At 40.8% G+C, this 21,357-nt stretch overlaps 1 protein-coding gene across 1 annotated transcript in view; it reads right to left on the minus strand.

Moving 5' to 3' along the window:
- OSBPL3 (oxysterol binding protein like 3) overlaps positions 1 to 21,357 on the minus strand; it is an 87,689-nt gene that overhangs the window by 43,301 nt on the left and 23,031 nt on the right. The window contains 6 exon segments of the mRNA XM_042474699.1: positions 1,480 to 1,606; positions 3,053 to 3,226; positions 8,124 to 8,237; positions 8,401 to 8,448; positions 8,450 to 8,455; positions 8,625 to 8,741. Coding sequence (XP_042330633.1) covers positions 1,480 to 1,606; positions 3,053 to 3,226; positions 8,124 to 8,237; positions 8,401 to 8,448; positions 8,450 to 8,455; positions 8,625 to 8,741 — 586 coding nt within the window.

Below are 21,357 nucleotides of genomic sequence, written 5' to 3' on the forward strand. Positions count from 1 at the left end.
GGAAGATAGGTAGACTCTAGATCTTTCAGTATAGCTGTTTATTATTATGGATTATTGAGTAAATTTGATTAAATTGTTTAGTTTATAGTTTTGTTCCTGATAGTATTCAAGGAGAAAAGTGGGAAATAAGCAATAAAATAAAACAAAAACTCTTTTAGGATTTTAAATAACTGTTAAGAAACTATTATGAATCTATTGTGCTGGTATTTTAGCAAACTCAACATGGAAAAGCAAAATACATTATCACTGCCAAGAACAACTTTCTAAAATATATTTTTAAATTATTATATCACACTTGGAGGGAGGATGGAAAGGGGTTTTACTGATATCTCTGAATCCAGATTATTAGTAAATTTCAACTTGAAATGTGTACATAATGCCTTATTTGTAGCATTAAAATGTTATCTAGATATATTTTCATTATAATTGCTACTTGCTTCAAGGAGCTACTAACACACATTTAACTTTGTGTTTTGTTACAGAAATATGCCAGGTGATATGGGTGCTAATCAAAATTGAAGTAGTAAAATTGAGCTAAATCTAAACAGGACTGAAGGAGTTGTTCTACCTATACAAGGTGGCTATAGCTAGTCCTTTACTCCAGGGATGCTCAAGCTTTGGTCCTCAGAAGCCCCAGCAAGTTTGCCAAGGAAGCAAGTAAACAAGCAAGCAAACAAAAAATGTCAAAAAACAAAAAACAAACACACACCAAAATGCATGGTATGAACCATTCCCCACCCCTGAAGAAAACTATGAAAACTGTGCAAGCTATGAGAACTGTGTAGATTATTAACAGAAAAAAATCATTCCCCTGCTCCCTGTCTTCATATTGTTTCTCAGCCTCAAGATGCCAAACTAATGCAGAAATATATTAAAGTCACTAATACAAATTAACCCTTTCTTTGTCCCTGGGCAGCTGTTAACATTTGGCCATGATGTTAACAAGTACTGTACTCCAAAACTCATCCACCTGGTGGCAGAGGCCCACCTCCTACATCCCTTTCCCCTCCTGTGTGTCAAAACAGCTTTTAAAAAATCTCTACTGGAGTCAATTGAACGATTTGCAAATCCTGAGAGAGCCAGTGTGGTGGTGGAGGGGACACAAAGAGGAAGAGAGAGAGAAGGAATGAGAATGTGTGTGTTTATGTGGTTTTGGCAATCACAGCAGAGCCACATATTAGCAGGGAGTGATCCTACCTACTGATGGCAAGAAAGCCCCAAGATGGTTATCATGAACAAATCTGGCTCTGAAAGCACTCCCTGCTTCTTCTTTATAGAATGCTGTCATTCTCAAAATGCTCAGCTGTGTGTTCCCTTCCCAACTCAATTTGTAACTATAAAGGTTTGCTTTAAAATTTGAATTATGAGAACACGCAGTGGACCATGCATCATGACAACTATGTGACAAAGATTCACATGTTAAAATGTTTTATTAATGCCAAATAACTCAAAGGTTTGAATTCCTTTTTGAACAATTACCTTTGGAGCATCTTTCCATATCTTCAGAAGACTGTAGCCAAGGTGGAATCCTTGACTCATTGGCTGAACAGGAGAATGATATACTACTCCCAGTCTGTACTGAATTTTGTTGTGTCAGGCTGCCTCTCTGTTTCATGGAGGCAAGATTTCATTACTGAACAATATATTCCAAAGCATGTTTACAATATATATTGGTATGTTATATGGATTTGAAAGACCAGTACAGAGGCTTGCAAAAGTAACTTCCAAAATTATGAAGGCTGTATACATTAAAATGCTATCTGTCTTAGTGTTAATCAGGAGGTTGGCAGAATAATGGCACACACCCAGCCACAAGTGCTCCTCTGCGAGGGTAGTGGAGAACAACTTTTATTACAATTGCCATATACCAAAACTTCAAATGACTGTTTATCATGCACCAGTTTTCCCCAAACAGGTACCATCCAGACAACTCACATCATCTCCACCAACACTGTTAATGGTGAGGGCTCATGGATGTTGGAACCTTCCATGAAGGCAACAGGTTGGAGAGGCTGGTCTGTGATGAATTATTGGTCCATCAATGGAAGTCTAGGAAAGAGATTCCTAATTTCCTCAGGTTCCAGATTGAGGAAGAAGGAGAATGAGGACAATGCACTTTTGTATTCTATAAAACTGCACAGGAATACATACACTTTATCATTAGTTAACCTGGGAGAAATTTTGAGTTGATGTTTTAACATTAAGGGGCTATACAGACCGCCCCTAAGGGACAGTGGGATGCCATTCCTTTCCTGACTGGATCAGGGCTGCAGCAACCTCATGCCGCAGCCCCCGTCCAGCCTTTGTAGGGTGCCATAGCTGTGGTGACGCTTGGGCCTGCGGCATTTGGATGCTGCGTTGGACGTGTACCATGATGCCATCCGTCGTATGGAGCAGCGCATGGCATCATGGTGCCCTGGGGGCAGAGTCAGGGTTAGGATGCTGCACCCTGACTCCGCCCATAGGCCGGCCTTTTGGAACAGTCAGTATAGGGCCTAAGTCTTCAGGCTGACAAAATTCCATGCAGTTTCCAGAAAAAGCACAACTTTTGTTGACATTCTTGATTTTTCCTTTCCCCATCCATGCCAGTCTCCAATCTAGGACATGTGGTCTCAGTAAACCCGCAATGCACACATTGGCTATGTCCATCTTTGACCCAATGAAGAATAACTGAGAGTCCTTCCTTGACAGGGAGAAGTTTCTCCCTTTACACCTGGTCACCTTGGGAGTAGCAACTGAGCAGGGGACTGAGCAGTGACTAAGGGGCCTCTAGGCTGGACTGACCTTTGCTGGAGAGTGGCATGGGTGAGAGGATTATCAGTTGTTCAGCCAGCTTGCTTGGTTGCAGCTCTCAGGATGATCAGGTGCAAAGCAACCAAGGCTGGTTATTTTGAATTTGAGATAGACTTGATATCAATAAATATGCACGGGAGGGGGGGCGCTAGCGTTTTTGCCCAAGATGAAAGGGGTTGATAGACAGAAAAAGTTGGGGGGGGGGGTTGTCCTGGAGGAAAGTCTTCATATACAATACATATTTTTATTTTTATTTTACCTTTCTGCTGGCTGTTGATTCCAAAAGGCCAGTTACGGAGTCTGTAACAGATGGTGATGCTGGGAAGAAATGATTGTTGATATCATGTGGAAACATGGAAATTTCATTTTGACGATACATTCTATGATGGCGCAGCTTTGCTACCCATTCATCAAAGACTTCCTGAGATTTTGCCTAGAAGGAAATGGAGGTTGTAAAACAAACTTTAGTTTCCCAAATTACTAGTACACAACATAATTGTGCTGTAGGGTCTCATTTACTTCTTCTCAGTATGGTCAATATATGTACAAATAAACAATGGTACCTTCATGTTCATTTATTGCCCAAGAGAACTGTATCACTAGGGTAGAGGGTGGGCAAAATGGCCAATTGTGCTGCCAAAAGAGCCTAAAAGATTATATTGGTTATTTATGAAGGTGGATTTCTTTTTCAGACATTTTGAATGGGCTGGAGTGGAGTCCTTGGAAGTCTCCTCACTATACGCACACCTAGTTTCCCCACTCTTAGTAGGGGGCATGGGAAATCTGACATGACTCAAGAGGCTACAGTCTTCTCTCTCCTTTGCATAAGAGGACTTAAAATGCAGTTAAGCAGGCAGCAAGAAAAGATAAACTGGTTGCCCAACTAAGCATTCTTATGATCTGGTGCAGAGGAGAATGAAGTTATGCTCCCCCTGAAAACACAGAATTGCATTTGGGAGGTATTTCTAGATTCTACTCTGAGCCTAGAGGCCTTACTGCAGAAATTACTGTATATACCCATGTATAGGTCTAGAAATTTAGGCCCAAAAATTGACCCAAAAAACCTGAGTCGACTTATCCACAGGCCAATGTAAGTATTGTATCTTAAGTCTTAGTTAAAAGAAGGAATCATCCTCTGGTGAAAGGCACGCGTATACACTGTCTAGGAAGCACCAACCCTCCTCTGCTCTCATCCATCCAGCTTTAAGAAGGAGCATAAAGAGTTATATCTGCTGGAATTTTATAAGTTATTTGATGTTGTTTTGCTTTGCTTCGTCCTTTAAATCCTTTGCTGTATGCCCCTAAGTTTACCCTCGACTTATCCATGGGTCATATCAAAATCTATAATTTTGGCCCCAAAACTTGCCCTTGACCTATATGTAAGGTCAAGTGTATACAGTATCCATATGATGCTACTTTAATTATCATGGCTTCAGTGCTATGAAATTTTGGGAACTGTAGCTTTGTGAGACATCTAGCTTTCTCTGTCAGAAAGCTCTGGTGCCACAACAAACTACAATTTCCTGCATTCCCAGCATTCCATAGTACTGAGCTATGACAGTTAAAGTGATGCCAGACTGGATTATTTCTTTAGTGCAGATGCAGCCAATTTCAGTAAGGACCAGGAGTGTATTGTTAAAGTTAGTGCACCAACTGCACCTAGAATCATAGAATCATAGAGTTGGAAGAGACCACAAGGGCCATCCAGTCCAACCCCCTGCCATGCAGGAAATCCAAATCAAAGCATCCCCGACAGATGGCCATCCAGCCTCTGTTTAAAGACCTCCAAGGAAGGAGACTCCACTACACTCTGAGGGAGTTTGTTCCACTGTCGAACAGCCCTTACTGTCAGGATGTTCCTCCTAATGTTGAGGTGAAATCTTTTTCTGAAGCTTGCATCCATTGTTCCAGGTCCTGTTCTCTGGAGCAGCAGAAAACAAGCTTGCTCCCTCCTCAATATGACATCCCTTCAAGTATTTAAACAGAGCTATGATATCACCTCTTAACCTTCTTTTCTCCAGGCTAAACATCCCCAGCTCCCTAAGTTGTTCCTCATAGGACATGGTTTCCAGACCCTTCATCATTTTAGTCGCTCTCCTTTGGACATGCTCGAGTTTCTCAACATCCTTTTTAAATTGTGGTGCCCATAAATGGACACAATATTCTAGGTGGGGCCTGACCAGAGCAGAATAGAGTGGCACTATTACATCTCTTGATCTAGACCAGGGGTAGACAACCTGCGGCCCGCGGGCCGGATGCGGCCTGGTGAGGCCTTGGGACTGGCCCCAGCCCGGTCCTGCCGCCGATTGCCGCCGGAGCCTTTGGCCTCTCACACGCAGGGGCAATTGTCTATAGAAGCCTCAGAAACATGCATTTATATTTTAAAAATTTAAAAAATCAGCACATTTTTTCGTGTGTCCTCCACTTTTTTTAAAAAGTGTCCACCATTTGAAAATTTTGTCCTACATTTGTCCTGGTTTATTTATTTATTTAATTTTTTAAAATATATATATATATATATATATATATATATATATATATATATATATATATATATTTAATTATTTATTTTTTGGCTTTGGCCCCCCAGTTGTCTGAGGGACAGCAACCCGGCCCCCGGCTCAAAATGGTTGCCTACCCCTGATCTAGACACTATAATTCTATTGACGCAGCCTAAAATCACATTAGCCTTGTTAGCTGCTGCATCACACTGTTGACTCATGTTCAATTTGTGCTCTACTTGGACTCCTAGATCCCTTTCACATGTAGTTTCATTCAGCCAGGTGACCCCCATCCTATATCTGTGCATTTCATTTTTCTGCCCTAAGTGCAGTACCTTACATTTCTCCGTGTTGAATTTCATTTTGTTAGTTTTGGCCCAGGTTTCTAATCTATTAAGGTCATTTTGAATTTTGATTCTGTCCTCTGGGGTATTAGCTACTCCTCCTAGTTTGGTGTCATCTGCAAATTTGATAAGTATGCCCCCAATTCTTTCATCCAAGTCATTGATAAAGATGTTGAATAGCACTGGGCCCAGGAAAGAACCCTGTGGGACTCCACTGGTCACTTCTCTCCAGGATGAGAGAAGCTCCTGGAGAAGCTGCATTTGGCCATGGATGGTTGTACATGCCTTGGTTACTTCCCGCTGTACATTGGGCTGCCTTTGAAAAGTGCTTAGAAACTTCAACTTGTCCATGGAGCTGCAGTCAGGTTGTAACTGAAGTGCCACAGTGCCTGCATAGAGCAGTTTTTAAAGAAGCAGCTTGCGGCTTGGAGCTCCAGCCCCGATCAGTCCCTGATTGGCCAGGGACCGTGGCAACCAGACGGCCCGATCTGAAAGCAGACTGCTACCATGGTCCCAAATCGGCTGCTGGTAGGAGTGGACTTTTGGCACTCCTTTTGCCGGCAGGTTCAGGCTGCCTTAGGCGGCTTTGGAGTGGCTTCTGGCCAATTCTGCCACGTATGTCATCTGCACTTCATGCCCTCTATGATGCCAGAAGCTGCTATTTTGGCCTATTTGTTTTGGGCCACATTTTATTATTTTAATATTTAATATTTTTAATTTTACAAACTGTTTAATGGTTGCTTTAATGTTATATTTATACTTGTAAATATGTTTTTGTAATGTTTTAAATTTGTATTGTTTTAAATTTGCTCTTAGCCACCTTGAGTCCCTGTATCAGGAAAAAGGTGGGATATAAATAAACAAAATTAATAAAATAAGAAATTCTAATTCCCAACACCTATATTTGCATAGTTTTCAGAACTGTATTATACACAAAGAAGTGTCTCACTAGCATAACTATTGTTTTGGACATCTCCTAATCTGAGGTTCCTGATCACGGACTTGGATCTCAAGTTTAATCCAAAGGCAAATTTTCTCAGATGTGGCCACAGTGACTTCATGTAGCCACTGAGTCTCCATAAAAACCTATTTTGTTTTTCATAAGGTATGGTTCTACTGCAGACTTACTTGACTCCATGATGCCATTCTCTGGCTTCATTTGTAGGACAAACTAAATATCACTTTGACCACCACTGTCCTGCATTGGTTAATTAGAAGAAAAACTAAAGGAAAAACATATGCTTTATCCTAAAGAGCTATTCGGATCAAAACATTTAAAAGTAAACATCATAAAAGCCATACTGAACACTTAAAGCCAGGGTTTGGAACAGACCGGCTCTAAAAGCCACCGTATAGGCGGCTTGGGAGCGTGGCATTTATGGTACAAGCTCCCACGCCACCCTGAAGCCGCCCAGACGTTGGGTGACCACCCGGACATGGGTAGCTTCAAGACACTGTGGAGGTGTGACGTTTAGATGCTGCACACCACTGCAGCATCTGGAAGCTGGCTTTGAGCTGCGGCAGGGTGGGAAAAACCTCTCTTTCCCTGGCCAAAAAAAGCAGATCTTTTCCACCTCTTTTTCAGCTGGGGAAAAGGCAGATTGGGGCTGCTATATGTGTTTGTTGTGGCACAATTCATCTTCAGAAGGGGCAGCTTCAAGCTGTCCCTTCCACCCATCTGTTTTGCCCCTTTAATTGTACATTTCTTAGAAACCAGATTTTTGAAAGCCATGGGACAGCAGCTATATTAGGAATGGAAGTTTGATTTATTCTGCTTCCTGAGATATTACTGAGAGGCAAAAAGATTTCTAGGTTACTCTGCAATAATCATTCTGAAGATTAAAAACATATCTTGTACAGTTTCAATTTTCTGATAGAGCACACTGTATTACTACACACATCTTTCAATCCACAGCAGGAGGTTAACATGTGAAATCAGCATATTTCACTAAAAAAAGATGCATTCAGAACCCACTCTCAGTTAATTTATTATCTAAGATATATAATGATCCATGACACAGTTTACTGCACGAATTAATTATGCTAAACATTATAAACATATTAACTACCTACATGATGCTCATAAATTTTCTTCCAAAGTATTCTCCCATGGAAATACAAACTAAATTCTTATACTGATAGGCAAATCTGGATCCAAATCTTAAGTAGTTTTTCAAACACATTTTTATCTGTTTTACAACAGTTTCAACAACATAAACAAACACCTTTCAATTGTCTTTGTTAAAAACAACAACAGCAACAACAACACACTTTATCTGGTTGAAACACTTCTGTCACCTAATTATGAATGTAGAAAACAACCTACCAACAAAGTAGAAGGTGATACTGCATTTTAACAAACTTAGTGAACTGAGTATATATAGTAGATTCAACAGAATTTTGAGAATGCAAGCAGATCCATCCACGTTGAATGCAATATGTTGCAGCTGCAGGACACACCTTTTTAATACTTAAATAAGATTACCTTTAAATGATAAATATGTTCTTCTGTATCCAAATCTATGCATTTCGTTGATTTCTTCACAGACATCACTGAAAGCCCAACGTCTATACAACCATGAACCTTCCCTCTCTCTATCTGTGAAAAGATATTTTTAAATGTTCAGGCAAAATACAGCATTTTTCTTTCTTTCTACTGATACCTAGCTGGAAACCATCACTTACTTCCTTCACTCAAAAGATACTATATTATGTGCTACTCTGTATGAAAACATTTGGGAATGTGCCTTCCAAGTACTTACATCAGCCGGACTCTTTGCATACTTCAGAATTCCTTTGTCCAGAAAAAAAGCACCTCTGTAACAGAGAGACAATTCCATAAGTCAAGAAGCACAGACAATGCAATGGATTTTATATTTTAAAGAACTGAAATCCTCTTTTAACAGCACCTTATAAGATGGACATTGGATCAAGTAGCACAGATTTTAACATCAACAAACACCAGTGCTCAATGTTTATTTCTCACCTTGTGCCAGCCTTTCAGAGGCCATTTCCTTTTTTTCAGCAGGTAGCCTTCCTGTTTCTGTGGTTCCTGTGTGTAATTCATGACTCCCCGCAGTCCTTCTACAATTTCCCAGCTGTCCTGTTTGGAGACAAGGTCCAAAATGCATGGCTTTTTTTTCTTTACAACACAAGCCAACTGACTCAAAAGGAACATTTGAAAGAAACAAAACACAGGCTCAGTCTCCAAACTCTAGTAACTTGAAGTATTTGGATTTCAGTTTCCACAATGCTCTTAATTTCAGTGGAGCTACTTCAGAGCCAATTCTGAGGATACCAGAGATGCAAAACTGGCTTCAAAAGAGGAGAAAAGTATGTGAGTTCAATATATAACTATATATTTACTTTCACAGAGTCTTGGTCCCCTACTTTTGCCCACTCATTAAAATATTTAAGTATAACGCTCCAAAGGGACCTTAAACGAAACTGGTACAGTGTTCATCTAGGCTCTATTCAACAGTTCTGGAGAACATGTATCCCTCTAGATGTTGTTGAACTACAATTTCCATACACTTTTCACCCTTATCCAGGTTAATTGGGGTTGATGAGAGTCCAACAATATTTGGAGGGCAATGGGCTCCCTATTTCTGTTGTAAATGTGGAGGATGTAGGCAAAGATTTAGTAATGTATTTGGGTTCTCAGTGTTTCTCAGTGTGTGTATTGTTGTTGTTCTTGCTGTATGCCTTCAGCAGGGATGTAGCCAAGGGGGGGGGGGTTCTTGGGGTCCGGACCCCCCCCTTCCATTAGAAAAATGAATGGTGCGTGCTGCTGCGCCGCTGCGCCCAAGCCTCATTATAATGGTGGCACTTAGTCTGGACCCCCCCCTTCCTAAAATCCTGGCTACGTCCCTGCCTTCAGGTATATTCCAGCCTATGGCATCCCTAAGGTGAACCTATCATGCAGGGTTTTTTGACAAGATTTGTTCACAGGAGATTTCCCATTGAGGCTGAGAGCATGTGTTTTGCCCAAAGTCACCCAGTGGGTTATGTGCCTTCAAGTTGCCTGTCAAATTATGGTGATCCCATGAATTTCATGGGGTTTTCTTGTGGGGAGTACTCACAGATGTTTTTGCCACTTCCTTCTTCTGAAATAAGAGTCAACATGGTTTAGTGGTTTGACCACTGAATGTGAAAAAAACTGGGTGACCTTCAGTAAATCACACTCTCTCAGCATCAGAGGATAGAAAAGGCACCCCCCCCCCGAACAAATCTTGCCAAGAAAACATCACTGTTTGATGTTGACTATGAGTCACAAATTACTTGAAAGCACATAACAACAACCAACTTTAATTAGACTGTGAGCCAAACCATTATTTTGGTGAAAAACAATAAAAAGGCACAGATACAAAAAGAGTGACATATTGACAGGTGCATTCATATGCAGTAGTAAGTCAGAATTTATTACAATCCTGACCTGTTAACAATTAATCAGTGCATCCTGATGGATACTATGTAACAGGCTCCAATGCACGTAGGAGTACCTAAAGACAAGAACATAGCTTCAAATATTTATATACCAACACACAGAGTTTGGGAAACACATAAGATGAGCTTGAAGTCCTAATACAGGAGGTAAATATGACTTTATAGGCAGAATGGAGACCTGCTGGGATGACTCTTTGATTTGAACATTACAATTTAAGCGTATAATCTATTCAAACAGAATAGATGTGACAGAAAAGAAGGGGGAATGATATGTCAAAGGGCCAGAGCAGGCAGGCAGAAAAAAGCAGCTTGATCCTGCATTTTCTGAAAGTGGGTCAAAACCCTGCTGTTTGGATGGCCCACTCCATGGTGGGCTGAACAGTCACAAGCTGTCCACATTATGAGGCATCAAGCTGCTTTGTGCAGTTATTATTTTTTGCCTCCCCACAATGCATGTGCACCGTCACACAAACATACCACCTGTGATCTCCAATTACCTCTCTCTTCCTACCCAGATGCCATTCATGCCACCGGTGCCATGCACTGGTGTGCCCAGTGATATATTAGCAAAGTAGAATCATGGAGGCCCTCCATATGTGCCCCCCTTCACCCCATGCCCCCCTGTTGGACTATCCAGTTTGTGTACATTGTAATTACATACACTGCATTATTGGCAGTCACTTTTTTGCTTTTTGCCCAGGCTGGGCTGTTTATATGCTGGTGTAAAGATACACGTTCCACTGTGAGTTGAACAATCCAGCTTCTTTTTGCTCCAGTTTGCCTTCCACCTGGTTTCACTTCATGCATCGTCTAAACCCACCACCTCCAAAGTGGCTGGAATCCTCTTTATTTTGCCTATGTGTTTCACCTCCAAGACAAATTGACTTGTACTGAAATCTATGAAAGTTATTAGAGTGGGGCAGTTGAAAGCATTGATTTGGGTACATATAAATGGAGAAATAAATAAGTGCAACTTTGTGCTAGGAGTTCACTACAGGACGCCAAACCAAGAAGAGGTTGTGGATTATGCTTTTCATAAACAAACATCAGAAATCTCAAAGATGCAAAAATTAGTACTTATGAGGTGCTTCAATTTCCCTGATATCTACTAGGAGATAAACTGTGCTCAGCATAGGCTCGCCTGCAAATTCCTGGTGTGTCTTACAAATAATTTCCTATTTCAAAAGGTAGAGGAAAGAACAAGGATATCAGCAATCTTGGATTTGATCCTAACCAACAGGGAGGAGTTGGTCATTGGAATCAAAGTAATCTGTACTTTAGGAGGACATGACCAAGTAATTGTATGGCAAGGCAAAAAACAGTACACATAATTAAGCACAGACCTTGGATTCCAGGGAAGCTGATTTTAACATGTTTGGGAAAATATCGTGTAAAATCCCATGGCAAAAGGAAAAAGGCACCCAACAGGAGTGAGAATTCTTGAAGGAGTTGCAAAAAAGCACAATCACAAGCAATCTCATGGAAGAAGCAAAATGGTAAATATCTGAAAAAACCAATGTGGCTGCACAGCACACTGAAAGAGGAAGCAAAATGAAAAGGGAATGTATGTACTGTATAAAGAATGGAAGTAAGAATTAATCCCTAAGGAAGAGTACTGATGTTTTGCTCAAACTTGAAGGAATAGTATATAAACTGCCAAAACTCAGAATAATCTGAGACTGGCTGGATGCTCATATGTGGAGCTCAACCAGATGAAAAGAAGGGAAATAGGAGCACACAAGCCTTGTTCTTATGATAAACATCCAACTGCACTTTATCTGGAAATACATTTTATCCTTACTCATATCACATCATACCTTTCAATATGTCTGATCTTTGCTGTTCCCAGAATCCATGAAATACTACAATGAATGGAATATATTTGTTCTCAAATATACCAATTGTTTACATGGGAATTTTTACTTGTTTTACTCCACAACAATATGCAAACAATATGGGATGCGGTGGCTTAGTGCTTAAGACGCCAATTCTGACAATCAGAAGATTGGACAGTTGGCAATTCAAGACCCAAGTGCTGCATGATAGGGTGAGCTCCTGTCACTAGTCCCAGCTTCTGCCAACCTAGTTTGAAAGCATGCAAATGCAAGTAGATAAATAGGTTCCACTTTGGTGGGAAAGAAACAGCATTCGGTACAGTCATGCTGGCCACATGACCACCATAGTAGTCATCAGACAACACTGGCTCTTTGGCTTAGTAACAGAGATGAACACCACCCCCTACAGTCGGTTATAACTAGACATTCATGTCCCGGACCACCTTTAGCTTTTTACTATGCAATTTATATTCACATATTTTTATTTCATAGGTTTGCAGGAGAGTTGCTGAATAAATCAAGCGAGCAGACATTATTTTTGCATCTGTGTGTATTTATTAGGTATACATAGTATAAACTAAATGGGCAAAATAAGAAACAATGGGAAAGAAGTAAATCCATTCAAACAGATCATTGTTTTCTATATCTTTCCTCCCTGTGTATCCATCATCCTTGCAATCATGAAAAGCAGTATGTGGGAAAACGGGTTATCAAACAATTTGGAGCATGGAGGTTACTTGAGGGAACGCCTCTCCCTGCATAATCCACCCCACACTCTCAGAAGAACAGGTACATTACTACTCAATTATCCTAAGATGAGATTGGCGACTACTCATCAAAACGCTTTTACAGCAGTAGCACCTTCTCTTTGGAATGCTCTACCAGAAGAGATCCGCCTTAGTGGAACGGTGGAGGCCTTTAAAAAGGCACTAAAAACCTACCTCTTCCTCCAAGCTTATCCTCCCAATTCCTTGTAATAAAAGTCTTCCCCTATTGATATTGATTACGATGTATATATACCTGGGATTTTAATATTTTGAATTGTATGTTTTTAGATAATTGATATTGGATTGAAATTTGGATTAATGTATGTTAAACTGTTTTAATGACCCATTTTATTTTATTGTTTCTATTTTATATGTTATACACCGCTTTGATCATAGGAAAAGCGGTCTATAAATAAACAATTTATTATTATTATTATGGAGGTAACTGCACAAGATTTAATTGTACAGTATTCACAAGAGGTTGTATCTTTACAATGCTCTTAGGTAGCATGTGAGAACACATAGACTTCTTTCCATACTAAGTGATTATTTGACCAAAGAAACACTCTTTTTTAGATGCAAGGAGATGCTTGTGGCAATAATTTGAGAAATGCAGCAAAACTATATCATGAGATATGGGGGGAAAGCATGCTTATCAGACAAAAACAGACACCAGCTTTGATACTGGGACTGCAAGGACAAAGATAAATTCTCTCAATCACCTATCCTTTATTTTTAAAAACTGATCTAATGTTGCAAAGGATTTAATAGCTATGAAATTAAATAAGTATGTTTTCCTAGAAGTTCAAGAAGTTGTTGAATCACTTTCTCTCCCCTGCCCCCACCCATGTGTAGGAAGTACATGCACATGAGTACATATACTTTATTTTTATTTTTGCAAACGGAGAATTGGTAACACAGATCCACTCCCTAAGTATTCTGACATCCACTTAGAGGCAAACCTACTTATGCCTTCTGCTACCACCTGTTTCAAAGTGAGGTCTTCCCTCCTCTTCCATTCCCATTATAATGCTCTTGTGAGCAACATTAAGATACAGTACTTTCCTAATGGCAACCTCAATTGCAGGACTCAAGTGGAACAAGTGTACATGACCAAAATGTTCTTCTATCCATGTTGCCATTTTCAAAATTAGGACAAAATATAACAAGGTTACTCATGCAAGGGCATCTGTTGTTTGGGTTCCCTTTGTTCATTTATCATCCATTGCTAACCCTGCCTTTTATAACATAGTTGCTACATGCATCTCCTGCTTTTTCTTTTAAGACCAGAAAGAGGTACATGCAAGTCTTGGACTTGGTCCTGCTCAGGTTTTGGCCTTGACCTGCTGAAATTCAGAATACAGCTGCTTGAAGAAGCAAGTTGAAATAATAGATTATACACATACCTCAGTTAACAAAGCAGATGTGTTCTGACCTGAACTTTATTTCTTTAACAGAAACTTTAGCTCCAGAGGAAGAAGTAAAATGGCAAGAATAGGGATAGGTTGCTTCAATATGTTTTAGCGAACTTTTTATTTTGAAACCAACATTACGCACATATGAAATTAAATAATCAGTTCAGGTAATGCTTGCATAAGTAAATAAAAATATTTTGAATCTTCTAGTAGCCACTTGAATGCTTCTTTCAAAATTCATCCCAAGATGATTTTCTTTCTTTCAACAGACTACTTTTCTTATAATTTCCATTTTGGTGGAGAAACGTTAGATCTATGCTGTTTTCAACATGCCAGGGTAAGCTGGTGAGGTAGGCTAGTCTGTTTTCCTCTTTTCCGTCTGTTTTGCTCTTCACACATATGCAGTAAATTACTTGGGGGACAGCTATTTACCTTGTATGTTATAAGTAAACACACATTGACAATAGGAACACCGAGAGTAGTATCTCATACTTTCCCAGGTTAAGTTTTATTGCATTGTTTACTGCAGACACACTGCTGAAATCCAACACTGAAAGTCTGTCTTGCTCCAATCTGTCTTTACCATCCTCTCAATGCCAAAGCTGCACAAAAAAACAAATAAAAAAAAAACACTTCCAGCTAGACAGAAGACAAGTGGGACTGGGCTCTAGTAAAAAGACTTTGTAAAAATAAGCTTCTTTGTAAGAGGCTTTGTTAATTGGGGTATGCCTCTAGCTTCACTGTCATGCAGTCTGGCTAGCAGATTTCAGATAAGAATCAGGATGATGATACTTAGTGTAATGTTTTGCAGAAATCCTTTTTCAATACTCTGTTTTCAACTTACTCATTTATGGCATAAGACTAGAAAATGAAACATCTCTCCTTCTTATGATGAGTTTTAATTTTAAAAAACAGTATTTAAAGGTGGTGGTGGTGGGGGGAGAGCACCACACATGGTATTTTTAAAAAGGTGGAGACTGAAACTGTCATGCCCTGCAACCTAACACTAATCTTTTAACATTTGGGACACTGGCAGAATGTTAGCTTCAAAAGCTTGCCTTTGAGAAATCCCTGTAATCTCATTATGTTACCTACACTAGATGACTGAAACAACAAATGAAAGGCAAAAACAAAAGCTGCAGCTCAGACAGAACCAGCCCCAAAGGCCAAGCAGTGAACACAGAATTTATCCTGGGATAAACCAAGGGAGAACATATTCTAGGGCCAGACAGCCGTTTCCAATGCCTGCTATCAAAACCAGAAATGGCATTCCAGGATCTAGAAGTCACTTCCAGGTGACCTGCAGAGTGATTTGGGGCTGTTTCTGGGTAGGGCCAGCTGGGGGTTGGACTGGATGGTCCTTGGGGTCTCTTCCAACTCTATGATTCTATAATCTATCGATCAGTTCTAAAATGTTCAAGTGTTCCCCCTGGCATAATGGGGTTTGTCTAAACTGTGTTAAAAATCGATTTCAGAGGTGGGCTGGAGAACGTAAGAGCAGCATATGAACTGTAGGCCGAGGGATTCTTGGCCCTAGACTAGAAAAGTAATTATTCAATGGAAACAATTCAAATACTGTAATTTAAATATCCAGTTCAGAGCAGGGATGTAAATCTTCATACAATTCATTCTTGTAGGCAGAAATGAATTATTATTTTCCTGTTGTGAGAAAGTCCTCAAAAACAGCACAGTTTTCAATATCTATTTGCAATTCAGAACTTACTCTGTGCAACCCCCTCCCCCCCCCCTCACCATGAACTTCCTGCAGTTTGTTGATGCAATAAATAGGGGAAAGCTTAATAGCCTATAACTTCCTAATTTTTTTATTTAATATCATTAAGATAGAGTCAGGGTCTAAAGGCACCAGATCCGATCTGATCTTGGAAGCTAAACAAGGCCAGTCCTGGTTAGTACTTGGATGGGAGTCAGTCAATAAATACCAGGTGCTATAGACTATATTTCAGAGGAAGGCACTGGCAAAATCACATCTGAGTATTCATGACCTAAGAAAATCCTATGCTATGCATGGGGCTGCCATAGGTTAATAGGCAACTTGAACACACATTCACACACAAGGTACTGTATATACTTGACTATGTCAACCTCAAGTATAAGTCAAGGACAGGTTTTGGGGACAAAATTATGCATTTTGCTATGACCTGTAGATAAGTCGAGGGTAAAACCTGGAGGCTCCCTCAGTGTTTGAATGAGTGAGTGTGGCAAAAGGGAGGTTTTTTTACTTTCAGGGTTCAGCCTTCGGTTCAGCCTTCACTCCCCAGATAGCAGTGGCACAGGTGGGAGAGAGACTCTGTTCATTTAAAAGCAGTCAATCACCCCAAACTCTTTCTGCTTGGCTCAAGAGGGAAAGAAACTGCTCTCCCCACCGCATGGGGAAATCTGAAAGAACGCTATCAAATTACCTACCATACTGAACCATGAATAAATCAACCTGGGATTTTGGGGTCAATTTGGGGCATAAAAGTTTTGACTTACAGAAGAGTATATATGCTAAGAAGAAGTGGTGGCTTAATATACTTTTCACCTGAGGTGAAGGAGCAAATGTCTTCTGCCCCACTGTCCAAGTTCATAGCGTACAAGAATAGCCAAGCTAAGTATCTAAGACTGGTCAGGGATGGAACCTGAAGGAGAAAATCCCCCAACTGCTATACCAAGGTTCCTCTATGGTATTAATTAACTGATTTTATTTATTTGCCCCGTTTCTCCCAGAGTGGGATGCAGGGCAGCTAATAAAAGAAATCAATCAAAACCTGAAAATTAATTAATTTTAAAAAACAATTAAAACCATAACATTTAAACAGTATATAATTATTTTAAAAGCATACAAAAGTGTTTTTTTTAAAGTAGAATATTCTGCTTTTAGTGTGCTCTACCACACTATTTGCACTTATGAGTGGCTTTCCAGAGTGCTATAAGCTTTTTGGGAAAAGCAACTGTGTGTCACGATTAGATTTATATTAAAGCAGGAATTGACAAATTGTGGCACTCCATCACAACCGCAATAACAAAAAATGATATAAGTAACAGTTGTCCTTTCATGACACACCAGATCAGCTGTCATCACCTTACTCTATCTAATGGTAGGGTTGGCCCTGATATGAGGCACTACAGAAGTGATACACTGGAAGGCTTACATCCTATGATGAGGAACAAGACATGGGTGAAGGAAGACACTGAAGATCAAAGATAGAATATAAAAAAAATAAGGTAGAAGTGGGACAACAGCTGAGGTAAGGCTGTGATTCAGGAAAGTTTTTGCTGAACAGGGATTTGACAAGGAGAGTGGGTCCATGAACAGAGAGAGGGAACTGCAGAAGCAACAAAGAGGACTAGTGAGCTGAAATTCCCTCTTAAACTTGGCTTGGTTTATCTCAGCACCAGCTGCTCCCAATATCCATCATCCACCTCTCACTTAAACATGCCTTTGCAAAGTAGAAGACAAAACTGCAGCAGGAAAAGTCTGCCGGAAGTACTATGGACCATTGTGAGCATGTTCACAAGGCCTTCATTGCTACCATGAACACTGGGATATTTTTTCCTGGATAAATTCAAGGTTTTAATTCTTCCTGGCCAAATCCAATGGTAACTGACCCTGCATTGGTAGAAAGGCCATATCAGCTATGGTATGTTGTGAACTGTAGTCCAAAAGGCAACTTTCACAAATTCTGGCTTTTCTCTCCAATCCTCTGTAAAACAGTGAGAAAAGTTAGGGCCATAAAATAAGATGGCCAGGTTTCTTCCACTTTCTTTCACATGTTTTCCATGACCAGTCAGAAATACTGACCAAATCAATGGGGAGAAAACAGTAGCATAAGCAGCTGGAATGTCTCTGCATCATAAATCTGTTACTGGAGAACTACTTCTCATTTTGCATTTTATAGCCTGGTACAGAAAACAGAACATATACAAAAAAAATCCATTGAGAATAGTTTAAGTACGTTTAAATAATTGCTTTCCTCAGTGAAATCCACAGAAGGGTTATTTGCCGGAGAAAGTGGCAATATCAATGCATGTATAGCATTCTCAGTTGGCATGTGGGCATAAATATCAGATAACTGCAACACCATCAAAACAAAAGTGTGAGAAGTTGCTGTAAGAAATAAGCATCTTTTAAATCAATGGGGTAGATTCGGCCCTGATGTTTAGGACTGCAATTCCCAGCATCGCTTATAGTTGTCTATACTAGTTAGAGCAGTTGGGGTTTATAAGTTACAAATACATGGGAAACCCGGAGTTGCCAACTCCTGCTTTTCATCAACCTTTGACAGCCTGTGGGCTTCCAGATGTGCTGGACCACAACACCCAGAATTTCCTACAAATGGTTTTCTGCACTGTATGGGAGGTCTGGGGCATGTCTGGGGTGGCAGGCTGAACATGTCTACTTTAGAAGTATGTTTTGGCCTTTACTTTGACTAATTGCTACAGGGAGAAAGGGGATAAAAACAATTACAACTGAAAGAGAATTTATGTAAATGCTGAAGGTTCATATTTCTAACCAAGAAGCCTTTTAATTAAACAAATTAAAACTAATTAATCAGTCAGACTAATTAAAATGAGAATGATGTAGCACATTACCACCTCTTCGCAGTGGAAGTATCACGTATGTTGTTGCTGAGACGTTACATCTGTATATAGCAACACATGCTTTGATTACATCCCATGTGGTAAAGTTGCATTAAGAAGCTGTTCAGAAAATATAATGGGTTTAAAATGCTGCAGTCAGAATGCTGACTGGGGCCAGTTATAGGGAGCATATAACTTTCTTGTTAAAGGAGCTTCACTAGCTACCGGTTCATTTCCGGGCACAATTCCAAGTGCTAGTTATGACCTATAAAGCCCTAAGTGGCTTGAGTCCAGGCTATTTGAAAGACTACATCTCCCTATCTGAATCTGCCAGAGCTTTTAAGATCATCAGGAGAAGACTTTCTCTTGGTCCCACTGACACCACATGCTCACTTGCTGAGAACATGAGACAGAGCCTTCTCAGTGCCTGCCCTCACCCTTTCACAAGAGTCCCTCTGCCCCATTTTTTTTTTTTTTTGGCAGCAGGTAAAGATGTTTTTGTTTTAATATGTAGTCATTCTCAGGAGGTTTCTTATTGGGGTGCGTGCTATGTTTACGTTTTTAACTTTTGTATTTTTTAACATAATTTTATACTGTGAAGTTGAAGGCTTTCATGGCCGGCATCCATAGCTTTTTTTGGGGGGGGGAGGGGGGGTTCGGGCTATGTGTCCATGTTCTAGAAGAGTTTCTTCTTGAAGTTTCGCCAGCATCTGTTATAACATCTGTTCAGAAACATCTCAATGGTTCATGCTTCTACTCAACTGGTTTTCTCACTGGACAGTTACTATCTTGTCACCTCTTTGATGATGAGCCTCATTAAAATGTAACTGTAATCTCTTCTCACATTTAACACTTGGTTCTCTGGGAAGAAGGCTCTGATAATGGGAGCGATCCTCATTATCACAAATCTCTTTTGTCAGATTGGCTTCTGTTTTGCACTGCTTGACAACCAAGTGTAGTTCCCAGCCCAAAAAACATAACACCTTCCCAATTGGCAAGGCTGCTTTTGATTCATGGCCAAGCCTACCATGTCTTTTACTTGCTCCCACTCAGTCTGTTGGCCTGTTCCTTCCATGCCATGATCAGTGGGATGCTTCAAATGTTCCCCCCCCCCAGGTTTATTGGAGCTCTGGGAGCCCGTAGGCATTCATTTGTGTTTGTCCCAAGTATAACAATAATTTATTTCTACATCTTGTATTTCTTGGAAGTCTTTTCCGCGAATTATAGTGCACCCGCATTTAAGGTTGCCATAAGTCAGGACCTCCAAACAGGGACAAATGTAGGACACATTTTTTAAAAAATTGAGGACATGTGAGGAGGCCGCCCGCGATTGCGGCGTGCCCTCACCCTCCTTCCCGGCCTCAGCGGAAGCTTCGGCCTCCACAGAGGCCGGGAAGGAGGGAGGAGGCTGTGGGGAGGCTGGCACGGCCATGCACAGGAAGCGCCGCCTCCACCTTTGCCTCCTCCGCGCAGCCATGCATGGTGGAGGAGGAGGAGTGTAGCGAGGCCCCGGCCGCGGCGCAACCCAGCTGAAACCGGGGTTGTTCCGGTTTTTGGTGGCACCCGGGACAGGAGGGGCCCGGTGCCGCCAAAACCGGGACAATCCCGGTTGCAGCCGGGATATGGCAACCCTACCCGTGTTATACGTGGGCGTGCTATATGCGGCTTTGAGCTTATGCTCAAAGCCGCGCGGGGTGGTGCGTCCCATTCGCATGAACGGGGCGCGCTCCCATGGCGTGTGTCCCATGCGCCGCTGCCGTACCGCTGTAGGCACAAGCCCCATCCGTTTGAATGGGGCTTGAGCATCCGCGTTTTTTTCTTGTACGCGGGGGTCCAGAATGGATCCTCCGTGTAAGAGAAGGGCGGACTGTATATCCAATAGGAATAGAAACACAAATCCCCTGTGTAGCTTTGAACCATCAATTCTGTGAATGTGTGATGTATGTGTACATTTGTGATGTGTGTTACTGTTGTTATCTGCCTTTAAGCCATTTTCAGCTTATGATTACCCTATCATGGGGTTTGCAATATTTGTTCAGAACATTATTTCTCCAATGTAGATGCACCTCAATTTGAAGCTCAATCCCACACTACTAAATCCTACTGAGTTAAATGGGGGCTTATGTTCAGCTAAGTTATAGATAGGATCACACCTTCAATATTTGTCAATTAGCTACCACAGCTAAGAGATAGTGGAAGTTGTTGTCCAACATTCAGAGGACTACATGGTCTCCAGGCCTTAATTTGGGGATTATGATCCTGTACATCAGTTTACTCCAAACCAACAATCTCGAGAGGAGCTGGGCTTCAGTTCCAGGTATTCCCAGCCAGCATGGCCATCTGGAGAATGCTTTGTAGAAGAACACTGGTTTGGAAAAATGAATGAAGAATATGCCAACTTGGTCGTCTTACACTTGAATTTGAAATTTCATGTACCAACACAGCAGCCTTCTAAATACAAGCTTCTGGGATCCAACCATGTCCTCCTAACAGCATCTCCTAACACAAAAAAAAATGATGTTCACCTAAGTCAACTTTGGACTGATCAAGGAAGGCAATTATGGCCTTATGATCTATTGCTGGAAGCCTTGGCTGTTAAACTGACATTATATGTAATACACTCCAGGCCACTAAATTTTCCACTACACAGCGTACTACAAACTCTCAGAAGCCCT

Source organism: Sceloporus undulatus, chromosome 6, assembly GCF_019175285.1.
Source record: "Sceloporus undulatus isolate JIND9_A2432 ecotype Alabama chromosome 6, SceUnd_v1.1, whole genome shotgun sequence".
Taxonomy (NCBI): Eukaryota; Metazoa; Chordata; class Lepidosauria; order Squamata; family Phrynosomatidae; genus Sceloporus; species Sceloporus undulatus.